General features: G+C 45.2%; 1 protein-coding gene across 26 annotated transcripts in view; it reads left to right on the top strand.

The window, feature by feature from the left end:
• macf1a (microtubule actin crosslinking factor 1a) overlaps positions 1-25,036 on the top strand; it is a 230,337-nt gene that overhangs the window by 138,199 nt on the left and 67,102 nt on the right. For 23 of the 26 annotated variants that reach the window (XM_069716784.1, XM_069716785.1, XM_069716791.1 and 20 more), the window contains 30 exons: positions 102-295; positions 460-619; positions 798-881; positions 1,015-1,122; positions 1,235-1,333; positions 1,488-1,610; positions 1,769-1,860; positions 2,621-2,756; positions 5,123-11,281; positions 11,955-12,110; positions 12,266-12,481; positions 12,653-12,826; positions 13,072-13,356; positions 14,297-14,446; positions 14,573-14,806; positions 15,099-15,278; positions 15,377-15,550; positions 15,744-15,911; positions 16,830-17,021; positions 17,145-17,318; positions 17,518-17,641; positions 17,741-17,940; positions 18,516-18,833; positions 18,929-19,095; positions 20,426-20,582; positions 20,671-20,782; positions 21,429-21,491; positions 22,071-22,309; positions 22,774-22,903; positions 24,762-24,961. In XM_069716784.1, the coding sequence (XP_069572885.1) occupies positions 102-295; positions 460-619; positions 798-881; positions 1,015-1,122; positions 1,235-1,333; positions 1,488-1,610; positions 1,769-1,860; positions 2,621-2,756; positions 5,123-11,281; positions 11,955-12,110; positions 12,266-12,481; positions 12,653-12,826; positions 13,072-13,356; positions 14,297-14,446; positions 14,573-14,806; positions 15,099-15,278; positions 15,377-15,550; positions 15,744-15,911; positions 16,830-17,021; positions 17,145-17,318; positions 17,518-17,641; positions 17,741-17,940; positions 18,516-18,833; positions 18,929-19,095; positions 20,426-20,582; positions 20,671-20,782; positions 21,429-21,491; positions 22,071-22,309; positions 22,774-22,903; positions 24,762-24,961 (10,968 nt within the window). The remainder of the gene's footprint in view (positions 1-101; positions 296-459; positions 620-797; positions 882-1,014; positions 1,123-1,234; positions 1,334-1,487; positions 1,611-1,768; positions 1,861-2,620; positions 2,757-5,122; positions 11,282-11,954; positions 12,111-12,265; positions 12,482-12,652; positions 12,827-13,071; positions 13,357-14,296; positions 14,447-14,572; positions 14,807-15,098; positions 15,279-15,376; positions 15,551-15,743; positions 15,912-16,829; positions 17,022-17,144; positions 17,319-17,517; positions 17,642-17,740; positions 17,941-18,515; positions 18,834-18,928; positions 19,096-20,425; positions 20,583-20,670; positions 20,783-21,428; positions 21,492-22,070; positions 22,310-22,773; positions 22,904-24,761; positions 24,962-25,036) is intronic. The other 3 variants (XM_069716788.1, XM_069716768.1, XM_069716782.1) reach the window with 2 other exon arrangements.

Genomic DNA, 25,036 nt, shown 5'->3' with positions numbered 1-25,036 from the left:
CACGGTGTCATAAAATCCTGTCACATCCAGCTCAAAAACAAGACTCGTGTTGTGAGAATATGACTTTAAACTTTGTTATTTTATGTTTTATGTTTCTCCAGAAGTGGCAGGTTGAGCTCGCCGAGCAGGAGGGCGTCTTCCAGTCTCTGCAGGCGGAGGTCGGTCGGGCCAAAGAGGCGGGGTCTCGGCTCAGCAGGCTCCACCCAGACCGCAGCCCGGAGCTGGAGCGCTACCAGGAGAGAGCCAATCAGATGGCAGAGAGGTGGAGCGGGATCAAAAGACAGATGGAGACACGGTGAGGAGGATGGAGTGAAGGAAAAAGATCTGGGGGACAGAAAAGGAGGAGCAGAAGGCAGATAGTTATTTAATAATTACATGCTGGATGCTAAACATAAGCTGCCTATAATAAATATCTCTGTGTGTTAAATGTCCTGAACGTCTTTCTCTGTCTCACCGCAGACGTACTGATCTGGAGGCTCTGGGCTCGTCCCTGCAGCAGTACAGAGACGGACACTCCGCTCTGATCGAGTGGATCGAAGAGACAACAGAGAGACAAGAAAACGCACAACCCGGACAGACCGACAGCAAAGCTCTGTCTGAACAACTCACCCAGCAGACGGTGAGAGACAGATTAAAATAATAATAATAATGAAGAGCAATAATATCGTGCAATGGAATGATAGTGATAAAAATATTCTATTATGTGTATGAAATGTTGTAAAGTGAAAAACCAAGTATAATTTACACATAGAAATAGAATGAATTGTATAAATGATGTTTCTTTATTTTCTTGTCAGGCATTAGTAGCTGAGATTGAACAGAACCAGACCAAACTGGACGAGTGCCAGACTCACTCCAAACAGTACTGCACCTCAGTGAAGGTAAGTGTTTGTTTTACATATGCTGTATTTAAAATATGTCAAACTGTACTTTACTGCTGTTTTGAAACAACTGCTTTTTTTTTTTTTTTTTTTTTACTGTTTTTTTAAGCTCAAGCATGCTTTTATTTTGTAGGATTATGAACTACAGCTGATGACGTACAGAGCCTTCGTTGAGTCGACGCACAAGTCACCCATCAAGAGGAGGAGGATGCACTCTTCCTCTGACGCCATCACTCAGGAGGTAACAGTTTGATCATAACCACATTTTTCTAAATTCATTATTTTTACATTTGCCTAAAATAAAATGTCCCATGCTGTAAGTGATGTGACTGATTTCGGGTGTATCTCTCCAGTTTATGGACTTGCGCACACGCTACACAGCCTTGGTCACCTTGACAACGCAGCATGTGAAGTACATCAGTGATGCTCTGAGAAGACTGGAGGAGGAAGAGGTGATGCTTCCACTTCAAATAACTCTAATTGTTGAGCACTAAGGTGTCTTCTGTGCATGATCAGAAGTTTATGAAACATTTTTTTGTAAATATATGTATATAATGACTGGCTAATATGGTAACAATTTTTGCTTTCGTCCATTAATCTGTGCAGAAAGAGGTGGAGGAGGAGAAGCAGGCCCGGGTGGGGCAGGTGTCCGACCTGCTGGGCTGGGTCAAAGGCCTCCAGGGACGGACTGGGGGTCCCAACGCTGAGTCCTCACTTGCTGCCCAACAGGTACACCAGAACATTGTGCTGTGAAGCTTGCAGCTGTAATGATGAATGTAAAAAAGGGTTTTAGTTTCTTATCTTTTGTCTAAGTGAATTATTGATTTGGTAGTTAAAGGTAGTTCTTTTTCTGTACTCAGCACATTGTTCCTCCGTCTTCTCCGCAGGCCATCAGTGAACAGCTGGCCGCCAAGAAAGATCAGGTGGCCGAAGCTATACGGAGCACACGGGTCTTCCTTCTGTCTAAACAGGCCAGCAAGTAAGTCAGCGTCACATGTACGGACACGCACACCTTTAACATCCTTTCTAAACACATATACCACACACACACACGACTTAACCTGTGACCCAGAAACCAGCTCAGAGCAACACGCATCTCATATGATGTCAACAGTTTACCAGCTTGCATTTGGACTCTCCTCCATATGTCACGTCAAAGTTTGTCATATAACTAATGAGAAAAACCTAAAAATGTTCTTTCTGGGTCTGAAAAGTTGGAAAGTTGGATGAAACTTCAAGGGAATTTAAATGATATTAAGGACATATTTCAAATGGAACATTAGACATGAATATAAATGAGTAAACAAAATGTGTGGTTATGGTTAGGTTAGGTAGTTACTTTATTAATCCCCGAGGGCAATTTTTTTTTTTAGCTACAGCAGCATACAGAAGCAATAAGATAATAATAGAATAATAGAAAAGCAATAAAATAGCAGTAAAAAAATATAAATATAAAATGCACAGTATATACAGTACAGTATATATCTATATATATTATATACAAACAACCAAGAAACACAGACAACAGTGTTATTGTTGTGTGATGGATTTTGCCAGAGGTGAGTTATTGTACAAGGCTAAGCTTGTTTAACAGATTTGTTACACCAACTTTAATCAATTCAAACTTTTAGGAATTTTATATTAAAGCCCCTGTACGAAATCAACATCTGTGCAACACCCAGTCAGATTCACGTTAAACACTCAACCTGCTGTAACCTCGTCCCTCGTGTCCTGTCCAGGTTGTCCCCAGAGGAGCGCTCTCAGGTGGAGGCTCAGCTGGACGAGCTGACGGCCACCTACAACCAGCTGTGCGACAGCTCCACGCAGCAACTACAGCAGCTGGAGCAGCAGCTGGCCAAAGAGGAGGAGAGAAAGGTAGCTCGGTGGAGATGGAGGAGGGTTTCTGCAGGTTTATCACACAGATGTACTCTGCTTGTGCGAGCTTGAAGAAAAGCGACGGTACTTTTGTAAAATGTTGCTTTAAGTCTGAATTCGCTTGCGAGCTGAGCGTGAGTTTGTGTGCGGGCCAGCAGAAGGTTGTGTGTGTTGTACAGCATGTTGTGTGTTCACAGAGTGTGCACTTTTAGAAAAACATCACCACTATTGACGAATCTCACTCATTGACTTGGTTTGGTTTTAACAAACATCACAGACCCCGTTCAGACGTGTCCATGAAACATTATATTTTCTATTTTTTGCACTTCTGTTTGACACATTGTTTTGTTATTTAAGGAGAAGTTATGAATGCTAGAAGGATTTAACAGCCTAAAACATAGTTTTTGTTATAAGACACTTCTGCAGCCCACTTGTTTTTTTTTTTTAAACTGTTGAAATGTGGGCTATAATAGGATAGGATATAAAAGGAGTTAGTTGGATGACACTGTCTGAACTGGGCCTCAGCATGGACCAATTCACTCTCACGTTTTCACCCCTAAAAGCCTGCAGTCATGTCATTAACTATTTCTCCCCTAGTTTTTTTTGTCATCTTCATTATCATCGCTATTATCATTGTCATTATCATCAGAAAATACATCTGCTGTACTGCTAACATGGCCTTAGCGGTGCCGCACCAGAAATGTGCTGCCTAAATCCTGCCTAGCAGTCAGGTAGAAGCTGTAGAGCTCTGCTCCTCATAGATGCATCGTTAGAAACACTCATTTTACATCAAAATAGATGTTTCTTCATATTTCACTCTCATCTGTGTAGCTACGAAATAGTTTGATGTCACTTTTCTTTATATAGTGGTTAAATAATACCACTGCATAAAGTCTACATGCTGCATTTCAGCATTTATTTTATTCTTCTTAAGTTTAGTTCATCACACATATGCAGTCGACCAATCGCAGCCTTCACTGTCATGAAATTCTTTATACAGTGTGTTACATCGGTCAAAAATGGATTGAATGTGTGTGAGGATTTCAGGTTTAATGCAATCTTTGATGAAAATTCTTATGTTTCAACAGCTTCACCTCATAGTTGAATCCTGCTTATTTTGTATGGTTTTATAGGAGATTTTTTTGTGACTAGAAACGTATGGGTTTAGAGTGTTTTAAAGTGTATGTGCACCAAAGGCCAGCTATGCAAAAAACAACAACAACAACAACAACAAGACTCACTTCACCATTTGAGCATGTTGTGTCCAGATCACAAGAGTGTGTGCGTGAATGAGAATTTTTGTGTTCGTTTTCTAATGCATTCTATTAATGTGTGAAACTTTAAACCAGCATTTTGCTTGAAAATCACTAACAGCTGCCAAAGGAGATTTATGGACATCCGAGGTCTGAGCCGAGGATCAGAGTGAGAGATGGAAAACAAAGCAGGACTTGAATAGTCACTCTAAATCTGATTCTGTGTCAGTTTGCTGCTCAGTTAGTTTTAGTGGGAATCTGAAGCTCACTCAGTGATAGTGAGTAAAATCGTATGTGCCTCATAGTATATTTAAAAAGCAATAATCAGCAATTTATTATAATCTGTGCAAAAAAACAGGTGAACATACCTTCAAAATTGTGTGTATTCTGATAAATTTCCATATCAATAATTGTCAGTTTTTGCTTGACAGTGTCTGATCCAAGTAGTCGTGGTTTAGTTGTTTTTAGTTTTTCGGAGCCTACTCCAGTTCAGAGGATTTAGTGTCAAATCAGTGTTAGAAATCAGAATGAAGAGTGGCATGCAGAATGCTAACAACCAGCTTCTCACCTGTCGCGCCTCGCTCTGCGGAGCCGTAAGCTGGCCCATTAGTGTGTGTGCACCACGGGACGAGCCCGTACGGTAAGTAGCGCTCGCTTTCTCTCTTACTGTTGCCCTTAAGTTGTTGTTTTTTTTCCCCTCGTGGAGACATTTTATTCTGCTCTTCTTCTGAAAAGTTGCTGTATGCTTCTTTATATGTCTTTCCTTTCCTTTATCTAAAGCTTTTTCTGACTTTTTCTTGTTACAATTTGCTTTGTTGCATGCTTAGTGCTTGTTTTAGAGTAGTTATGGTAAGTATTAAAATGCTTTTTAATATTAGAGGGAAATTAAGATATGGAAAGAAATAATATGTATAAATAAGTAACAAGCCAACAAAAATAAAAGAAACTGTTTTTTATGGCAGGTGGTTCTGGGTTTTCTTCTTTTTCTGATTCTACAATTTGCCTATAAAATATACTATAAAAGTAAAATATAAGATAACTAACATAACATACTGTCATACCACATTGACGGCAGACGGAGTGACTGTAATTTTGTTTTCTTTCTTTTTCTAGAACCAAATTGCCATTGCTGGAGTGATTGACCTGGGAACAGTAGAAACGTTCCCAGTGTTTCAAGCAGCCCAACGTGGTCTTATTGACCAGGACACCTGCCATGTACTGCTGGAGGCCCAGCTCATTATGGGTGGGCTCCTCCAGCCTGACTCCCTTGTCAATCTTTCACTGGAACAAGGTCTAACTCAAGGCCTCATTGACACTCACACCAGACAGACTCTCTCTGAGCTGGAAGGTGCCCTGAATTTGGTGGAAAATACGATATCTATGGATGACCAACAACCGAATGTGTTGCCCATAGTCACGGCCATGGAGTTCGGGCTCATCAGAGAGGAGGTGGGACTCCGTATTCTCGAACTCCAGATGAACACTGGAGGCCTGAGAGATTCAACCGGACAAACGATGAGCTTGGAACAAGCAGAAGACATGAGAGTTTTGTCTCCCCGAATCATCACCAAGCTACAGTCAAGGCTGCAACACAAAGAGCTGATCGATCCAAACACGGCCGAAAAAGTCAGTCTACATGATCTACATCTGCGCTGTGTCGCCGACAATGACTCTGGTCTCCTTCTCCTTCCTGTCAAACAACAGCCTGGAGGAACTGTTTGCCTCCGTTCTGGAAGAAAAGTTGGCATCTTCCGTGCAGTACAGGAAGGACTGATTGATCGAAAAGTTACCGTACGACTTCTCGAAGCTCAGCTCTTTGCCGGTGGTATTGCCGACCCACGGTCCGGCCACCGGCTGACAATTGATGAGGCTGTTCGTCATGGGCTCATGGACCAGGATTTAGCCTGTGCCATGTTGGCACGACAAGTGCAAAATGGGGGAATTCTTGACCCTTTCAGTGGAGACCGCCTGGATTTAGAGGAGAGTATTCGTAGGGAGCTTCTCTCCCCTCGTTTGGCTCTTTTGGTCCTTGAGTCTCTCTGGGCTTTTATGGGACTGCTCTGGCCTGAATCTGGAGAAATTCTGCCCATTGCCGAGGCTGTTCAACAAGGAACGATGTCAGGAGATCTGGCAAGGAACATCCTACGGCATCGACATGCCATCGGGGCTCTTTACAACTCAGAAACCCTCGAGGTGCTGCCTCTAAACCAGGCTGCTCTTGAGCCCAGCGTAGTCAATCTTCTCAAAGACATCCACATACCTGACGTACTTTCCAACATGAACCAGTTCGGTACTCCATCTCTAAACCGCCTGAGCTGGAGTTCCACCAGCTCCTCTCCACTTCCACCCTCTCCACCACCTCTACCATCTCCCGCAGACCTTGTGTGGGAAACTACACCAACAGATGGGACAGAGCCCCAAGAACAAGCCAAACACAAGCTGCTGTTTCACCTCATGACTCACAGCTATGTTGATGTTCATTCTGGAAAACGGTTGGTGCTGCTAGACCCCGATTTAATGGAGATAGTCAAAGCCACTGAACTGGTTGCTGGAGAAACAGAATGTGCAAGTCAAGTTGAGCCTCAAAGGAGTTTGGCAACAGATAAGCAAGGGGAGTCTCAAATGGAGACAGAGTTTAGTTTGACAGATGGAGTGAGTGACAAACAAATCAAAGGTAAAGATGACAGTTTCAGTGTTTTCACACCAAGCAAAGAGTCTGAGATTAGTGATGCAAGCAGTCTAGAAGAAATGGATGAAGAGGTAAATGACAAATTACTGCAGAAACCTTCAGCGACTTCAGAGAGTGATTTAGACTTTGCAGCAAAAGATGAAATCATTGGAGATAAAGATGCAAAAGTCGATGAACAAAAGAAGGAAGCATCCAGTGTTCAAAGTGTAATTGCTTCAGCTAAACACCTTAAAGAGGAAATAACAAAACGCCCAGAGGAGGTGGTAAAAACTGAAAGCAAACCTGAGGATAGTACTGATCAGGATACCAGGGGTACGATCACAACAGTTGGTAGAAAAACAACCACAGCACCCCTCAAATCAGAGGAAGATATTGAAAGGGAGACATTAAAAGAAGCTATTCCAGAGGAGAAAACTCATGAAAAAGTTAATTTAAGACGATCACAAGAAAGAAAAGATATAAAACATTCCCAGACTGAATTAGACAGGATCGACTTAATCGATGCTAAACCTCAGGTTGAGATCCTTGAAGCAGCAGTGGAGAAGCAAGAGGAGGATGTTGAATTGGAGAGGTTAGTTCTACAGCTCAAGCAGGGAGGTCTTTTGACAGAAGAAGGGGAAAAGCTGCTGCCGGATGAGGCTGTAGCACAGGGTGTCCTTCCAGGCCATACAGCAGTAAAATTAATGGCTCAGGCAGGTCTGTTTGGAGGTTTCCTAGATGCCGGCAGCGGGGAGTCACTTAGCATGGAGGAAGTTATGCAGGAGGGTTTACTTGATGAGGATCTAATGTGGAGTGTCCTAAAGTCAGATAAAACCCTCGCAGGGGTCGTGGATGTAGAGAAAAGGCAGATCTGCGGGGTGAAGGAGGCAGCAGAGGTTGGGTTGATTGACCCCAACACTGCCGCTCGACTTCTGGAAGCCCAGGTGGCATCTGGGGGGATCGTTGACCTACGTAGGGACAAGAAAGTCTCTGCCACTCTAGCAGCAAACCTGGGACTGATTGAGGAGGATCAAAGAGAAGAACTTGTGGCGCTAGAGAAGGCATACAAAGGAAAGGACACGGATTCCTCAACATCCCTTAAGAAAGCCAGTTTACAGCTACAGATGGAAGGTGTTGTTGACCCAGAGTCCAAGTCTCCAGTTCCTCTGGAGCAAGCCATTCAGAAAGGGTTAATTAGGTCAGAGGATGCTTACCATGTGTTGGCAAGGCAGGTGGCTGAAGGTGGTGTAATACACCATGCTTCAGGACTGAGGCTCCCGGTCTCTGATGCTGTAGATAGAGGACTGGTAGATCGGTCTATTGCTCCTGGGCTAGAGGAACTAGAGTGGGTCTACCAAGGGAAAGTCAGTCCTTCAAGTCACCCAGAAGCTGTTGTTTTCCAGGCATCAACGGGGGCTGTTTTAGACCCTGATACTGGATGCAAACTGACATTGTCGGAGGCAGTTTCTAAGGGTCTTCTAGAAGAGAAGATAGCCAATGAAGTAATGGCCTCTCCAACAGAAACGCAAGGAGTGCTTGACCCCCAAACTGCACGCATTGTGCCGTATTCAGAGCTTGTAAACCTGGGTAAGATAGACATTGAAACAGGTAAACGCTTCTTGGAGGTGAAACCCTTCCGAGGTATTCAGGATGTACAAACAAATGAAAACTTGACCCTTCCCGATGCAGTTGCCTTGAAACACGTTGACCCAGTTCCAGCACTGAGGCTTCTGCAAAGCCAGGCAGACAGTGGTGGGATCATTGATATCGGCACTGGAGAAAGGCTCCCTCTACCCGAAGCGTCCAGGAGAGGTTTAGTTGGAAACGATATGGTCAAAGAAATAGCCACCAACCAGTTTTTGAAAGGAGGCATCGTTGATCCAGCTACTGGACGACGAGTCTCAAGTCTCAATGATGCCATCGAAGCAGGGCTGATATCTAGTGACGTGGCTTCAGAGATCCAGGAGAAAGTGGCTCCTGTGGAGACGGAGGGTGATGAAGATAGCTCTACACCTCTTGCCTCATCAAATAGTACATACAGCCCTGCTATCATACTGTTTGCGTCAAGCTCAGACAGTCCAGCAAACTGGTCTGATGTAACCACGTCTTCGAGATCTCCACTTTCAGAAAGAGGATTAGGAGTTGCACAGAGTGAAGAAAAGAAATTGACATCTGTAGGATCAGATCAGCCACTGTTTTATGATACAACTGAGGAAGAGGAGAAAGCAGAAGTACCAGAGTCAATGGAAGAAGAGTCTTTAATTCAGGCAGACCAGTCAATGGACGTTTTGTTTAAGTTTGCAACTAATGTTGAGAAAAGAATTCAACAAGCCATAAAAGAGATAGAACCACAGAAAGATGTCACGAAATCAGAGAATCTGCCCAAACGGGAGTCTGATGAGAGGCTGCAAACAGGTGACAGTAAAGCTGATGCTTCTGTTGGAGAGTCCATGCAGACACATATCGATCAAATCGACCAAGATTCACAGAAAGAGGTCAGAAAGGGAGTTAATGGAGAACCTGTGAAGGATGGAGAAAAGGACGGTGGACTCACTGATGAGAGCACATTATTGATCCGTCGTGTTTCTGAAGATGAAAACCTGACAGGTTCTGTGGCAGCGGAGATGACAGATGACAGACAAAGCAAAGATAGTATTGAACTGTCAAAAGAGAGTGATAATGAATATAGAAAGAATGACCTGGGAGTGCAGAGGGATGATGATGGAAATGAGAGGGGTAAAGAAGCACAGGGAGAGAAACCTGTAGAGATCAAAACTAGCACCGATGTTGAGCTGTCAGAGCAGTTATCGACCTCTTCGTCCAAAGAGTCAGAAAACAAAAGCAAGAAGAAGAGGAAGAATAAAAAGAAGGTAAAAGGTAAAGCAGTAGAGAGTGAAACACACCCTGCAGAGGTCAAACATCCATCTCAAATTGATCAAGCTAATGCAGAAACTGGAAGACAGTCGGAGGCTCGTGATGCAGTCACAGAGGAGCTTGAATCACAAGACATATATGAGGAATCACAGATTCATGGTCAGGCAGCTTCTGAAGGGGATCCGAATGCAGAAAGTAAAGTAAAGATTGATGGGAAATCTGAGGCTGAAAATGGTTTGGTAAAACGAGGACAGGAAAAAGTTCCTGCCAGTCTGGAAGTTTTAAAACCAAGCATTGAGCCAGAGAAAGATGCAACTAAAGCAATGTTACTGCAGAGCACAGAAAAGGGTGATAAGAGGGAGGAGATGAAAAGAGAGGAGCAGGAAGTGGAATCTGAAGAGATGGCTTCTGTCTCTCAGCAACCAGAACAACCAGAGACGAGTCAGGAGGTAAAGACAAGTCATGAGCGAGAATTGCCTCACAAGTCGTCTCTACCGGACGAAGAGAAAGCAGCCTTGATAATGAAAGCCAAAGAAAGTATTCTCAAAAAGGTGTTTGAAAAAGGGGTGAGCGAGAAGCAGGCTGCTGAGGAGCTGGAGGCTCTGCGCAAGGAGGTGGTGAAGAAGGAGGGTCAAGGTACAACTGTTAGAGATGTAAAGGCTGAAACTCTGCAAGCTACGGTTGATGGAGCGGAGACTGTCAGAGATGATGGTGACAAGAGACCCAGTGGTTCAACAAAAGACAGTAAAGAAAAGATGAGTGTCAAAGAAGTAACAATGGTCAAAGAACATGTGACTTTGGAGAAACCTTTGGTAAAGGAGAACTTTGAGGCCAAAGTGTTGGAGGCTTCTGCAACTGAAAAAGAAATGAGCATTAGTTTTGGAAAGGAAGACGTACAAGAAGTGGAGACAGCTCCAACAGTCCGACCTAAAGAAACTCAGCCAAGTAAACAAAGTAAGAAGAGCAAGAAGTCCAAGAGTTCAAAAGCGACGGACAAAGCTGAGCCTAAAACTGAGAAGTTACCGACCAATGAGAAAGTAGAGTCTGAGGGGACAGCAACAGAAAATACCACAAAAACCACCATGGTAAAACCGGATTCAGATGTCTCAGGTTTGACGAAGGAACAAAGGAAGGAAACGCATACTGATGTTCAGTCAGCCAATGATGTCATCAGGCCGTCAGTTGTTGACAAGGCAAATGAGATGGAGACCTCTGCAGATGATATTCAAGGAGGTGAGACTAGTCAACAAAGTCCGCCATATTTACATGAGACACTGAAACCCAGTTCCCACGTACAGGAACACATACGGCCGGCAGAGGCTACACCTGCTGGGAAAGAAGAATCCCGCTCAGACACCAGAGGTTCAAGTGAATCCAGTGGCTTGTCTCATGATGTTGCATCCAAGCTGGACGTCCAGGCTGCATCTCAATCTGCAGCTCCTGGTCCACAGCCCGATAAAAAAGCTGTAAAAAGTAAAAAGAAGAAGAAGCGCCAACAATCCGAAGCTGCAAGTACCAACGTTCCCGAATCAAAATCTTTAAAAAACCAGCAGCAACATCGTGACTCTCCAGAAACGTCAGCTGGGCCCTCAGAAGATGCTTCAGCCGAGTCTGAATCAACCACAGTCCCCGAGTCTGATACGACCGCTGAGAGCTGGGGGGAAGACGAAGATGATGCCAGCGAGAGGCGAGAGACAAACAAGGAAGAGACAACGTCCACCGCTGGCAAGGTAAAAATAGTTATTTTCATATACAGCCCAGTTAAGACCAAAGATTCCCAACGAGACGAAACTGTTTGAGAACGCTGAAGGGAAAAGTTGCAGCAGTGTAAACTGGCCTGACTGGTGTCACCTGTCACTCAGGTTGTCAAGTCAGAAATAGGCAGTTTAACGTCATGAAAATATTTAGTATTTTTTTCTACATATTAGATAAAACACCAACTCCTCTAAACAACAGAACTGCGCCCATAGAGGATGTGAGAAATTTACAAAACGGGAGAGATCTCAGGTCTAAAGTTCACGGTGTAACTTTGCATAATTGTGTTCCATTGAACCCTTACGTACGTTTTATATTTTCATCTCTATTAAAAATGAAACTGGTGTAAGTGATTTACTATCCTTCTTTACGTTGTAAGACGCTACAAATTATACCCAGCCATTGAAAAGGCCTGAAAAGTCAACAGTTAAAACGGAAGTACAGAGAGTTGTTGCTATGGAGTTGTTGTTATGGACACCGTCTCGTCTTATTGCTTTGGTGTAAATGTGCCGACTGGAGAATTGCAAAGTAGTTGCAAATCATCTCCTCGTGCATTTTTGGTCAAAACTATCTTTTTTTTAAATTATTATTTTAAATATCTTTATATATATTCTAATGTATGTTCTGTTAATCTTTCTATTCACACAGTCGTCTTTAGTGCGTCAGGAATGCTTGGAGCACGACCAGCGAATCGTAGCCCTGGTCTCCATGGTGAGGCACATCGAGGTCCGACTGAAACAGCAGCAGCAGCAGTCGGTCGGCCGCAGCCTCATCGCTCTGGATGACATCATCGGACACACCGAGGTGAAACATCCTCGTCTCCCCTGACGGCACACATCAGCATTGACATTGACGCGTATTATGTTGTTGCATTTGTTTTCCATTATGAGGGGGATTTAGAGTTGTTACCAAACGCCATCAAGAACACTTTTGTTTTCTTTACCTAATCTGCCTCTCAGACTCTGGACCTTGAACTGCGTGACTTGGAGTCTCAGATCAACAAAGAAGTGGAGGCTGCCGAGCAACTGTTGAGGCCCCGGCCGAGAGATGTACCTCCCCAGCTCCTATTGGCCCTGGAAAAGGATGGGCGGAGCTTGGTTCGTGGGTACGAGGCCGCCAGAGCGCTTTCTGAAGGCATTCTGCAAAGTCTACGAGACCACAGAGACTCCTACAAGGTAATAAAAGCAGAGAAGAACGAATATAGTAGCACTTAATCGGATCAGATTAACTTTTTTCGGTCTAGAAAAGCTCTTTTTCTCTCTGCGCTGGTGTTTGTAGTGATCAAACGAAAGCGAGGTCACGATGCTCAGTGGCAAAATTTCAATTGCTCTGACCTTTTCCTTCAGGATGCAGTCACAGCTGAGCAGAAGTCTTTGGGACAACAAGTGGAGAGGCTGCTCGCTTGGTTGAGGGAAGCGGAGGCTCAGATGGACGGAGGAATGGCCGGGATGGGGGAAAAGGAGAAAGAGGAGAAAGACAAGAGTCCCGATCAGCTCACACAGCAGCTGAATCATTGCAAGGCAAGTGAAGAAAAACCTTAACATAAATGTTTTTATATTACGATACAACATGGAGATTTGTTGCACTTTGGATGCATATTCAGGTTTGAACACTTGCAACAGTATTGTCCTGTTTAAACTATGACAATGTGGAAAATCTTCAGTTTTATCATATCTTGTAAAAGTTTGGGGTTTTTGGTTTCAGAGTTTGTTTCACTGATTTAGGAGGAATAAAACGTTCCCTTTCCTCTCTCTTTCCCCTCCAGGAGCTGCAGTCCTCTCTGGATGCTCGCTCCAGCGAGGTCAACAAAACGGCCTTCGACATCCAGGTGTTCATCTCGGAGCGGGCGCCCGACCTGGTGCCCGAGCAGAGCAGGCGTCTCATGGGGCAGCTGCAGCAGCTGCAGAGGGCCTTCCACAGCGTGTCCGGCCGAGCCCAGGCCTGGGCCGACGCCCTGTCGGCGCAGATAGAGAGGGAGGAGCGCTGGCAGCGCAGGGGGAGCTCCAAAGAAGAGGAGGAGGACGGAGGATGGAGGGCGAGGGAGAGAGAGGTTTGGAGAAAGACGACTGCGATGGTTTCAAACGCTGTGCGATTACTCCGCTACCATATAGCTTTGTGTGTCGTGCTGTTAACTGTTGTCATGCTTTCTCACTCAAGATCTCCGAACTGTTTTGAAATGCACTCATATCCTGTAAAATCCACAATAATATCAACCGGGAAAATGTGAAGCCGCTAACCTCCACCTTAGTTTGAACTTCTAGTGCCATCATACTTGTTCTGTTAGTTCCATCGTAGCAATGCACCGCTGCTGTTGTTGCAAACGCTTTCGCCACTTCACACATACAGCATCCACCACCACCACCACCACCACTCACTCCGACTACACGGGCTTCATCGTGTGTTTGCTCCTCTGCACGTCTCTATAATGTGTGTGTATTATTAACCTGTTTGCCTTGCTGTTCCAGATTGCCACTGAGGAAAAGTCGCTTGTGTCACGGCGGTAAAGGCCTCTAGAGATTTGATCGCAGAAACTAAACAAAACAAAAACAAAACAAAAAAAGCAGCCTTGCTGGCTACAACGCTTCACTGTTTTTTCCTCTGGTCTCACCTGAACACACGGGAGAGAGAGGAAAAGCAGCAAATAAACAAGATATTTGTTTGATTTTCTCTTTTGTCTTGTTTGTTGTTGCTCGAGCAACATTTCTATGTAAATATTCTGTGTGTGTGTGTGTGTAAGTAAGTGTGAAGTCTGGACACAATCTGCTCAAAGCTTGGCAAAGTGTGCACTACACAAGAATGTAGTTTAGGGCCAAATGTGCATTTAGGGTGCTTTTTTTGTGCAGAAATATGGAAACTGGTGAACAAAAATCTAAAGATGCTGTTTGATTGTTTATGATGGACTCATTCCTGTTAGTATCAGTTTTCCTCACATTTTCTCTCTGTGTGGATCTCTGCTCTGCTCTCCTCCGTCTCTCCTCCGTTTCTCTCAGGTGGTTCAGCAGCAGAAAGCCGAGTGCTCTCAGAAACTAGAAGGCCTCAACATGTGGTTGGCCGGAGCTGCCAGTCTGCTGGCCAGTCAGAAAGCCGGAGCAGAATCAGGTGACGTGAGCGTCCTGCAAGAGAGGCAGGAAAAACTAAAGGTAGGAAATGAAATCTCATTGACATGTTTGTAGAATCAGTTCATAATCTCTTTTAACTCACTCAGTTTCATTTAAAATGTAAAATAAATAAATAAATATATAATTCCCCGTTTTCTGTGTTTCCAGGAGGTGCAGAGGGACCTGCAGACTAAAGGTGGGGGCGTAGCCGAGGCCATCCGATCTGTGGAGGACTTTCTGTCAGAGCGGAGAGAAAGTCTGAGCCCGGAGGAGAGGCAGAACCTCCAGGGGGCGCTAACAACGATGAAGGAGCAGTACAGCGGCCTGACGAGTTCGGCAAACACGTCGCTGTCGGATCTCGACACCGCCATCAACGCCACCGTACAGCAGAACACACAGAGGGTAAGAGGACGAGAGCGGTTGTACATACATGGTACATATTGCTGCAGACGTTTATTGTCATAATTTAAAGAATTACACCAGACTTTTTGAATTGTAAATTTAAATCCCATCTATTTTTATCACCAGATTTTGCAGATCTGCATTAAAGAAAGTGATTTTTTTTTTGTTTTTTTTTTTTGCAGATGCTAAAGTTGTATTAAATGTTGTTTACTTCCTGCTTGCGTTTCATTTACTCTTGTATGCTTCCTGTCGTCTCTTCCACTCCACTCTGCTGCTGTGTTCACCTCTCCAGGCGAAGGCAGTGGAGGAACTTCAGGAGACCCGAGGCCAGATTGACTCTCTTCTGTCCGAGCTTTCCTCCCTGAACCAACCGGGCAGCAGAGGAGCTGGATCAGGAGCGGCCCAGGAGGTTCTTGATGCACCGTTTTCGCAGCCAGAGGGCGCTGTGATGTCACACACAGAGACGCTGCAGGTTAGAATCTCTCCTCTTCTGTGTGTTTTTAGTGCATTTTGACTTCTTACAACAGGACAGACAGAGTTGTGACCTGTAACCTTTCACCTCTCTCCCAGGCGGAGCTTCAGCAGCTCCAGGCTCAGCAGGCACAGTTGCTGCAGATCACCCAGACGACTCGCTCCCTTTTGGAACAGCCGGACTCGACGGTTCCTCCCGAAGAGAAACAGCGACTCCGTGCTGCGCTGGACCAGCTGCAGACCCAGCACCAGGGCAGGCTGCAGAGCTGCCAGGTACAAACAGCATAAACATATGTATTTGTTAAGTCTACAGCATGGGCCTTATGTGACCTGTCCAGGAATACAGTTAAGACAGTTTTACCTTTTGGTGGTGCAGATAAATGGACCCAGTGTTTGCAACCACCATTCAACTCGTATTTTTGACGTTACATTAACTGACTGCTTCTCCCGTGTCTGTTCCTTCCAGGACCGTCTGAGGAAGTCCGAGGCTCTGAAGGACGAGCTGACAAAATTCCTCCAGGAACACGGCGGTTTGGGCACCTGGCTGGAACAGAGCGAGCAGGACCTCCGTTCTCTGGGGGAAGGAGAAACCGACGCACAAGGACTGAAGGGCAGACTGGAGGAGCACAGGAAGGTACGGAAAATACACACGTTAATAACACAATAGATATAACCCCATGTCATTATCTGTTGTTTTATGTTATTCATTCAATTTTTATATCTACACGAGAAACCCCTCGTGAAACTGGTGTGATAACGTTTTCAGAAAATCACTGTTTGAGATCATTCCTGTTTGACAGTCTGAAAGAAGCAACTCTTCAGTCATGTCAGACCAGTTTTCCACACGTCAATCTGTGAGACTGAGAGGAGAGGAAGAGCAGCAACACTTCAGACCTGCAGATATTGATTTTACCACCAGGCACAGAAATTAAAAGCAGATGCACACCTTTAACATCTTTAAAAGTAGGCAGGAGGGAGAGTATGAACTGTGCACTGATACAGAGTATAGAGCGAGAAATTTACCAGACAACAAGTAATTCATTATTCCGGTGTTGCACTGTAACAGCGGGTCTGTTGGTTTAAACGGTCTGAGCCTGTTTTGGCTGCTTTGAAGTGAAGTTAAATGGGCTGAGAAATATCTCGGACTGCATCTGGGCTCAGATCAAAACTACTGCCCCGACTGTGTTTATTTTTTTTTTCACTTTTAATTGTCCATGGAAGAACAGTTTCCATGCTCAGCTTCCATCCCTCCACATGCCTCTACGTAGCCTCACGCAGTCACACTTTCCCATCTGGGAGCCTCTGAGAAACTCCACTCAACCAGACTGGGATCATTTTCCTGTTAAGGGTCCCCTGATAGCACATTTGCGATGTTTTATAATCTTTCCCTGCTCATTTCTTTCCCACCCGTTCCTGGTATTTGAACGCGTGACCTGCTGATCACAATCATGCTTTTAATTTACATACGAAAAGGAAAGTTTTTGTCTTATATTTGGCGTTCATCTATCTGACTTCGTCCCCAGCTGACCCGTGAATGTGTCTGTCTTTACAGCTTGCTGAGGACGTCATCTGCCACAAGGCGGACCTGCGCTTCGTCTCCATCTCGGGTCAGAAGGTTCTGGACTCGGTTCAAGGTGCTCTGGAGCAGGTCGGTGGTTCGGACCAGGCTCTGGACAGCACCAAGCAGCTGGTAACGGACAAGATGCAGGATGCTAATCACAGATACACGACACTTCACACCAAGGTGAGGGAGACTAGAATACACTCTGGAAATCTTTTACGCAATGCCTACGTTTTTTTTTTGTTTTTTTTTAAAGTTTATCTTTAATTGACATATTTTAAAAACTGTTTTTCGTGCTGCTTTCAGTCTTCAGAGTTGGGCGGCCGTCTGTCGGGCCTGTTGGAGAGATACCAGCAGTACCAGGACGAGGTGGTCTCCGTCCACTCCTGGCTCAGCACTCAGGAACAGAACCAAAGCATAGCCAAGCCCAGCGGGGAGTCCGACCCACAGAACCTACAGAACACCCTGCGACAAGTGCAGGTGAGTCAGGCATCGACAAACCTTCACATGAATGAACACAAAGTGAGGCCGCTGCTGACCAAACGTTTTAGTTCCAGTCCTGTAAATAACGTCCAGAAAAAAGTTGGAATACTAAAATGGGTTGTAGGAAACTTTTATTATTGCTTTTCAGCGATAGAAGTGATTTGAGTCTTATTATAAGCGTGTCGTCTATCTTCAGCTGCTTCAAGACGAACTGGCAGAGCGCTCGGTGCAGCTGGAGAAGGTGAAGAGAGCAGGAAGAGATCTGGTCAGCACAGACGAATCTCCCTCCCTGAAAGCTGTCGACATCCTCTGTGCTGCAGGTAACTTTATTTCCCATCACAGACCGCTGTGTCGCCGTCTGCGACAGCAAACACTCACAACTTGAATGTTTTTTTTAATCGCTCCTTCCTTCTGTTCAGACGGTTTAGAGAAGAGATTCAGCTCCCTCTCCACGTCCGTCTCCGAACGGGCCAAGCAGCTGCAGACGGCTGTGGCCCAGTCGGTCAGCGTCCAGGAGGGACTGAAGGGTCTGCTGAGCTGGCTGGACAAACTGGTTCTGAACCCCGGACCAGTCGAGTCCACTGCGCAGGCTGTACAAGACGCCCTGACCCAGAACCAGGTAGGATCATAACCACAGACTGTATATAAAAGTGGTCGTAGCTTCCGGGTCTGAAAAATATGGCCGGTGCAGAAGTGCCTTAAGCTGCAATACAACCGAGTGCCGCTAGAGGGTTGGCTCCAAAAAGACTCCGGCTCCATAGACTCCTCTCATGAAATTCACATGAGTTATCTCGGGGTTGTTGGCTAAAGTTGCTCTTTCTTATTCGTTTTTCTGGCGGTCCATCTGAAAATAATCCCGTGATCAATTATAAAATAAGCTTCAAAAAGCTGTGTTTTTGGGGGCAGTCAGATTACATCTATCTGTGGGTGGTACGTAGTGTCTTTAGGTTCCCAATCAGATCAGTTAGATCCACCTCTCGTCCAAATATGGTCACTTCTGGCTCCAAACCGCTCCAAATTAGAAAGATGGCACCGGCTAAAATTCGAACTCGAGGCTTCATAACGGCTGTTCACAAATCAACAGGTGACTGAACAGAATCGTTGCACATGTTCGATTCACATCTATGAATGAATAAACTGCAGCTTGCGTTCCACATCTCAGTTATTTCAACCAAACTTCTCCTCCTCCCCCAGAAACTTCGTCAGGAGCTGCTCTCCAGGCAGGGCAGTGTGGAAGCAACGCGGGACTCCATCTCCAAACTCCTGCAGCGCTCCGACGCCTCCACGGCCTCGGGCCTCCAGGGCAGTTTAGACGAGCTGACTCAGCGCTACACCGCCGCGCAGGCCAGCCAGGCTGAGAGGGAGGCTGAGCTCAAAGGGCTGCTGCCCCGGCTGGAGAGCTACGAGCGGCTGGGCACCGACCTCCAGGTCTTCACCCAGAGCCGGCTGAAGGCCCTCAGCCCCGCGGGCCAACCGGACCGCAGCGTGGACGACTACAGACAGACCATCGAGGTTAGATTCATATGAATACGTCATCTGCAGCATGGTCATTATGTCAGTTCTGGCTGTTGCTCCCTCTAACATTTTCTGTGTGCATCTTTCCTCAGGAGGTCAGATCAGAGCTGGAGCAGGAAGCCGGTCAGCTGAAATCCTTCTGCAACGTCGGCACCGAGCTCAGCCAATCGAAAGCGTTCAGCAATACTCAAAGCTTATTGGATAAAGTCAAAGGGGTGTCCGATGAGTTCAAACAACTGGAGGAAAATGTCAACAAAAGGTAAAGATAACACAGAAAAAGTGCCTTTTTTTAAGTCTTAAATTTACCCAAGTTGGCAAACTGAATGATTTTTTTTTTTTTTTGCTTGAGATACTATTTAAAAAAAAAAAAAAAAAAAAATTATACAGGTTAAAATGTAGAAATGAGGGTGATCAAGCAGGATTTCCTTGGAAACAGTGGTATTAACGTCTGTCTTGCACAGTTCACCATGAAATCCTCAAGAGGGCGCCACATACAAATCTGTCAGTAATCTGTAAATTATATAGTATTCGATCCCAGTTGTCGTTTAAATATAACAGGCGTCAGCTCTTTGTCAACTCACATCACATCAATAAACCTCGCAGACTGATTGAAGACGAGGTTTGATGAGGCTCAGATTTACCTTCTTTAAAAACTGTGGGTCAGACGGAGCCACGGGCATCTCCAAAATGTGTTTTCTAAATCTGTAACCTTCATGAAGCACCGGTTGCTATGCCGACCCCGTTAGACGTCGTATCAGTGAACAGCCACGCTTGAAGTCTGTCAGCGGGAGAGGGGGCAAGGGGGGGAGGGGGGATTTATAAATACCATCAGTCTGGTGCAGATTTATCGGGTTATATTTGAGTTCGCTGAGCCGGTCGTGTAAAATCCACCAACCATTTAAATGCATGATTACATTCAAGAAAATACAAATACATGATCGGAAACATGGGTTGTCGTCGTAGTAACGAGGTGGGTTAGTGCGGTAAATGATGTGGGGGATTATTTACGATGCTGCATGATTTGTAGATGCGTCTCCTGCATTACAGAATCCGTGTGAGCTAACGTGCCGGCTGAATGGGTACTAATATAAGCCGAGCGCCCACGGCTCATTGTCCGTCCTATAAACTGCGCTCTCCGATTAACTCCCGGCCTTGAATCCCGAGGGAGAGAAAATAGCAGCACGGTAATGATAGCGCTTCCACGCCAGACAACTTCTCCGAGCTGTTTTGTCTACAGGCAGTCAGCACTTTTCCAGCCAGAGCTCGACACAGATCACGTACAGAGGGAGGTCAAGGCCACGCTAATGCTGCCTCCGGGCCAGCACGGACCTTGAATGCCTCTTGTGTGTTCTTTTCTTTTTCTTTTTTGAGAATATACTGTATAACGGTTGAAAAGAAATCGTATGATCACTATGCTATGAATAGAAAACTTAAAAATGCAGTTTGAAGCAGAATTTCCTCTGCATTCATCTTCTTTTCCCTCCATCTTTTCTTACCCTCCTCATCATCATTACCTGCTGCTCTCTAACTTTCTCTTCATGTTCTTCATCCTCCTCTTCCTCTCCTGTCCTTTGTTTTTCCTCTCGCAGGTTTGCAGCCATTCAGGCCTGTGAGCAGCAGCTGCTGCAGTTCCGCGGCCTCTCCGGCTCCCTCGCCAGGTGGCTTCAGACAGCGCAGGACCAGCTGCCCGCTAAAGAGGCCAACCTCAACACCGATGGCCTGCAGAGACGAGTGCAGCAGCTAAAGGTGTGTGTGCCTAATAATTCGGTCGTGCTGCAATGCTTGCATCATGTGCTGTTAAAGCTCAGTGACTCACGATACTTTATGACTTCAGGACCTGCTCAACGACTGGGAGTCACATGGATCCAGAGTACGGGAGCTGAACAAGACGGGCTCTGAGCTGGAGTCGCTCATCATCGATATCACCGCCCCTCAGACCAAAACTGGTAAGAGAAAGGACGGAAAGAGAAACACTCTCCCTCAGGTTGAATGACTTATTTTCCATGAGAGCTTTTTTTTTTTTAAACAGATTTTTGGTGAGATTTGCAGATGATGTGGGAGGAAGGAAAAAAATCAGAGGGATTTTTTAAAATGTTATTTGACCCGAGAGAAACACAGAAAACAAATCCTGAAGGGATGCAGGAAGGACATGAGGAAAATGCATATAACAACAACATCAATGACCGATGATTACAGATTCTTATATACAACACTTCATGGTTAAATCTACATTTGTTATACTGGAGGCAGAAGGAAATTTGAATTAGAAGTAACATTTTGATGAAACAGAGAACGTTTTTATTAAGCTTTTTGTTACATCCATTAAATCCCTGTGTAATCCAAAGACGATGGGTCTCCTCCGTGTCTGTCTCACTGATGTCTGTCTCCACGGCTTTTGTCCGACATGCTCAGTCTGAAAATGTTTGTGTGTCAGCTGGTCTTTTTGGTGCCGTTGAGCAGCTGTGCGTCAGAACTTTAAAACATTTTATGTTTAAATGTTAAATGTCGGTCCATCGCTCGCTCCATTTGTGTTTGTGCGACGGTGCCTGCATGAGCGTGTTGTACTCAGTCAGGTGTGTGTTTCTCTCCCAGGTGCTCCTCAAATCAATGGCTCATCAGGTCCCAGCAGTGTCAATGGCATTCACACCTGTAAAGGTGAGCTCTCTCTCCCTCCCTCCAGCTCGCTCTCTCTCTGCCTGTCTTTCTTCCTACCCCCCGCCCCCCCTTCCCTTTAACCCCCTCATTACATCATTACATCATCACATCGCTCCCTTCACACGCTTTTTGATCCACTCTTGGAAATACTCAAAAACCCCAGATATTAATTACAGCTCTAAATTTGTGCAACTTTTCTTCAGTAATAGATTTGAGGTGGCAGAAACCGGGAGAAATGACCCCACATGATTAAAATGAGTGTGTAAGATTAAACTCAACACCAGCTTTCACCACCACCTTCATCAGTGTCACTGTGAGCGGTGACTGCCGTGTTTCCTGTTCTGTCCCTGTCAGCTGTCTGTCCGTGGAAAATGTCTGTCAGACTGGCAAAGGCTTCACTCTCTTTATCTGCGCTGCCTTCATTTAATCCAGTAAAAGTTACTCTCTTATAAACTGTTATAGTTCTTATTAGCCGACTCGCCTCGTTCTGCTGCGTCTTCTCTGTCTGTTTTTTTCTGTACTGCTTTAAGTACGTTAATATGCTAAGCAGTTTGTTGGTTGTTTTTTTTTCGCCCTCAGACCTGACGGAGCTCCAGGTAGCCGTGTCGGACGTGAACAGTCGATATGACGCTCTGGGCGGGGAGCTGAAGGAGCGTCTCGGCCGGCAGCAGGCGTCGCTGGAGCTCAGGCAGACGGCCCGGCAGGGCACCGACGAGCTCAAGAGCTGGCTGACGGACAGAGAGCAGAGCCTGAAACAGGGGCAGACCGCCTCCCCCTCCAAACCGGAGGTGGTGCGCGCTCAGGCCCAGGAGAACAAGGTAACGGTCCGGGTCTGACGAAACCTTTAAAGGTCTTTTGTTACATTATTCATTTTTCGTTTTGTTAATTTATTTTATCTCGTGAAGAAAGACACGACACATGAGACTATAAGCTAGACGGGACCTGACATGACACGTGTCAATGCAGCGAGAGAGTACAATACAAAGAAGTAAACAGACAAACAAGACTGAGCAGTGATCACTGAAAGAAAGGGGAGAAATAGAAAAACAAAAGAATATTGACAAATGGGTACATAAATCAGAATACATCAACTTGATAATATTAGTGGTAAAACAACATTGGCTTTCTTAGTTATCACAGAGGAAACAGGGGGGAGGGCAGAGACTAGTGATAATAATACTGATAATAGTAATTAACAGTGATAAAGAAAGTAATAAAGCGTTATCTAGACATTATTTAAAGTTGCTATTTTCAGGAAGTAAATACGTCACGTCTTCCTCAGGCGCTGCTGTCCGAGCTGTCTGAGCACTCGGGGAAGGTGGAGGAGCTGAAGGGCACGCTGAAGAAACTGATCGCCGACAACCCCGACTCTCCTGAAGCGGACACCTGGAGAGAGCAGCTGCAGGAGATCGGTATGTGCTGCAGATCACATGTGACAAACAATGAAGACAGGAGATAACAGCTCCGTGAGATAAAACACTGAAGGTGAACGGGAGGATCAGTAACGTTACAGGACTTGGGAAACTGGTGTAAGGTGATCATTTAAGAAAGTATATTAGGTGTTGTCGGACCGCAGGAACTATTTCACTGTTCTTAAAACGGTGGGAAGGGAGTTCCCTTTTTTTTTGTGTCCGCTCAGGGAGAACTTAAAACCTTTTAAGTTCCCAAGCCTCTGCTTTTTGGTACTTTTTTTTTTTTTTTAGCTCCTAGCAGTGGGCAGGTATTTTCCTCGCTAGAATAGGAACTGCGGTGACGTAAGTGGTCAGTGATTGGTCGAACACAGGAACACGGGCAACCGCCGTGTTTAAAACGCCGTGTAAACAGAAAGTTAACGGTAAACTGCTGCTACGAACGAAGCCTTTGAAAACAGCAGAGGAAAGAGTTTCAAATGGAGGACAACAAAGTCCAGGCTTTATTAAGTCGATACACATCGGAGGAAAACGCAGCGTGACTTCGAGAGAAATATCAAAACTCCCTTCATTTACGACGTCCTGAAGTTACCGGAGATTGTTCTGGATTATTCATCTAAAGAGTGATCGTTCCTGCAAATGTTTCACAATAAAAGCCTTTTTATGAAGGTTTTCTTTCTTATAAAACGCTGTAAATTATACAGCAAGTGTTGAGTTAGTATGAAGGCGTAATGCAGTAACTGACAGAGCAAATAGTAACAAAATATCATCTTAATTGAAATTATGACAAATCTGGCTGTTCCATTTGTTTTTATTGGCTCTCTTCAACGATCTTCAAATTCATAAAATATGGAAATGAATTTCAACCGGATCGAGAAAACTGAAAACTTTTATCTCCTCACTTGGAGAATAAAAGTGGCGGAGCGTCGTTCTGATGATGTGAGAGCCTGAGACGATCGTGTGGAGGATTCATATAAAGGAGATCTAAGCTGGTAATACAAGGAAGGAACGTCGCCAAAGGGACTTAAACCAGGAGCCATCCATTTAGAGAAATGTGATTCCTGACAGTTAATGTTCCTTTTTGTCTGTTTCAATCATTTTTGAGACACTGAAGGATAAAGTGCTGCAGCGGTAGACAGTTCTGGGAAACATCTGCTTTCAAAATGTCTTTAAAGGGACTTAAAACTGGAAAGAGAAAGGAAAAAAGACAGGACTTCTTTACTGTGTTGGAAACGGCTCAAAAGAAAGTGGCACTGAGCTTCAGAGTTTGTAATAATTTTCTCAGAGATGGCGAGGAAGTGAGATCGATACACTCCGGGGAGAGAGAGTGGGAAGTGTTCCTGTCAGAGCTATTTGTTCGTTTGAGATTTTTACCAGGGCCTCCTATGATCTAACCGAGACAGAAATATGGAAGGTGAAATCCAAGAAGGGGGCCTTTATGTTCCGTGTTTTATAATGTCTTTACTCAAAGCTGCGTGGATGGAGAGCACACACACACACACACACACACACACACACACACACACACACACACACACACACACACACACACACACACACACACACACACACACACACACACACACACACACACACACTGCAGGATGCCCAGAATATGAGTCAGAAAAGGAGAGCGAGACGGTAAAGAAAGGAGGAGGAGAGGAAATATCAGTTCCTGAAGATTTCTCTCATCTCCACTACTGATTTAAATTTCTAACGTAATAAGAATTACAGATTTATATAGAAACCTCACAGGAAACACACAACAACCTTTTCCTGTTTTGAACTTTTCCACGAGGAATGCACACGCACGGTTTATTGTGTCATCTTCTCACACCTGCCTCCGTTATTATCTCCCCAGAGTCCCGCTGGCAAACGGCCAATCAGACTGCAGCCCAGAGGCAGACCGAGCTGGAGACGTGCGCCGACAGGCTGGGCAGCTTCGCCTCGGCGGCCAATCAGCTGGGCCCGTGGCTGAGGGAGAAGGAGCTGATGATGAGCGTGCTGGGACCCCTGAGCATCGACCCCAACATGCTCAACACGCAGAAGCAACAAGTGCAGGTGCGCGTGGCGATCGATACTTAAAAGGCCAACACGCATGAAAAACACACAAACACTTTGGGTCCTGACTTTGTT

This window comes from Brachyistius frenatus, unplaced genomic scaffold (assembly GCF_029030835.1).
Source record: "Brachyistius frenatus isolate BFR_SWC_R1_liver_20210118 unplaced genomic scaffold, ASM2903083v1 Contig_162, whole genome shotgun sequence".
NCBI classification, from domain to species: domain Eukaryota; kingdom Metazoa; phylum Chordata; class Actinopteri; family Embiotocidae; genus Brachyistius; species Brachyistius frenatus.
This window is presented reverse-complemented; position numbering and strand designations above follow the sequence as displayed.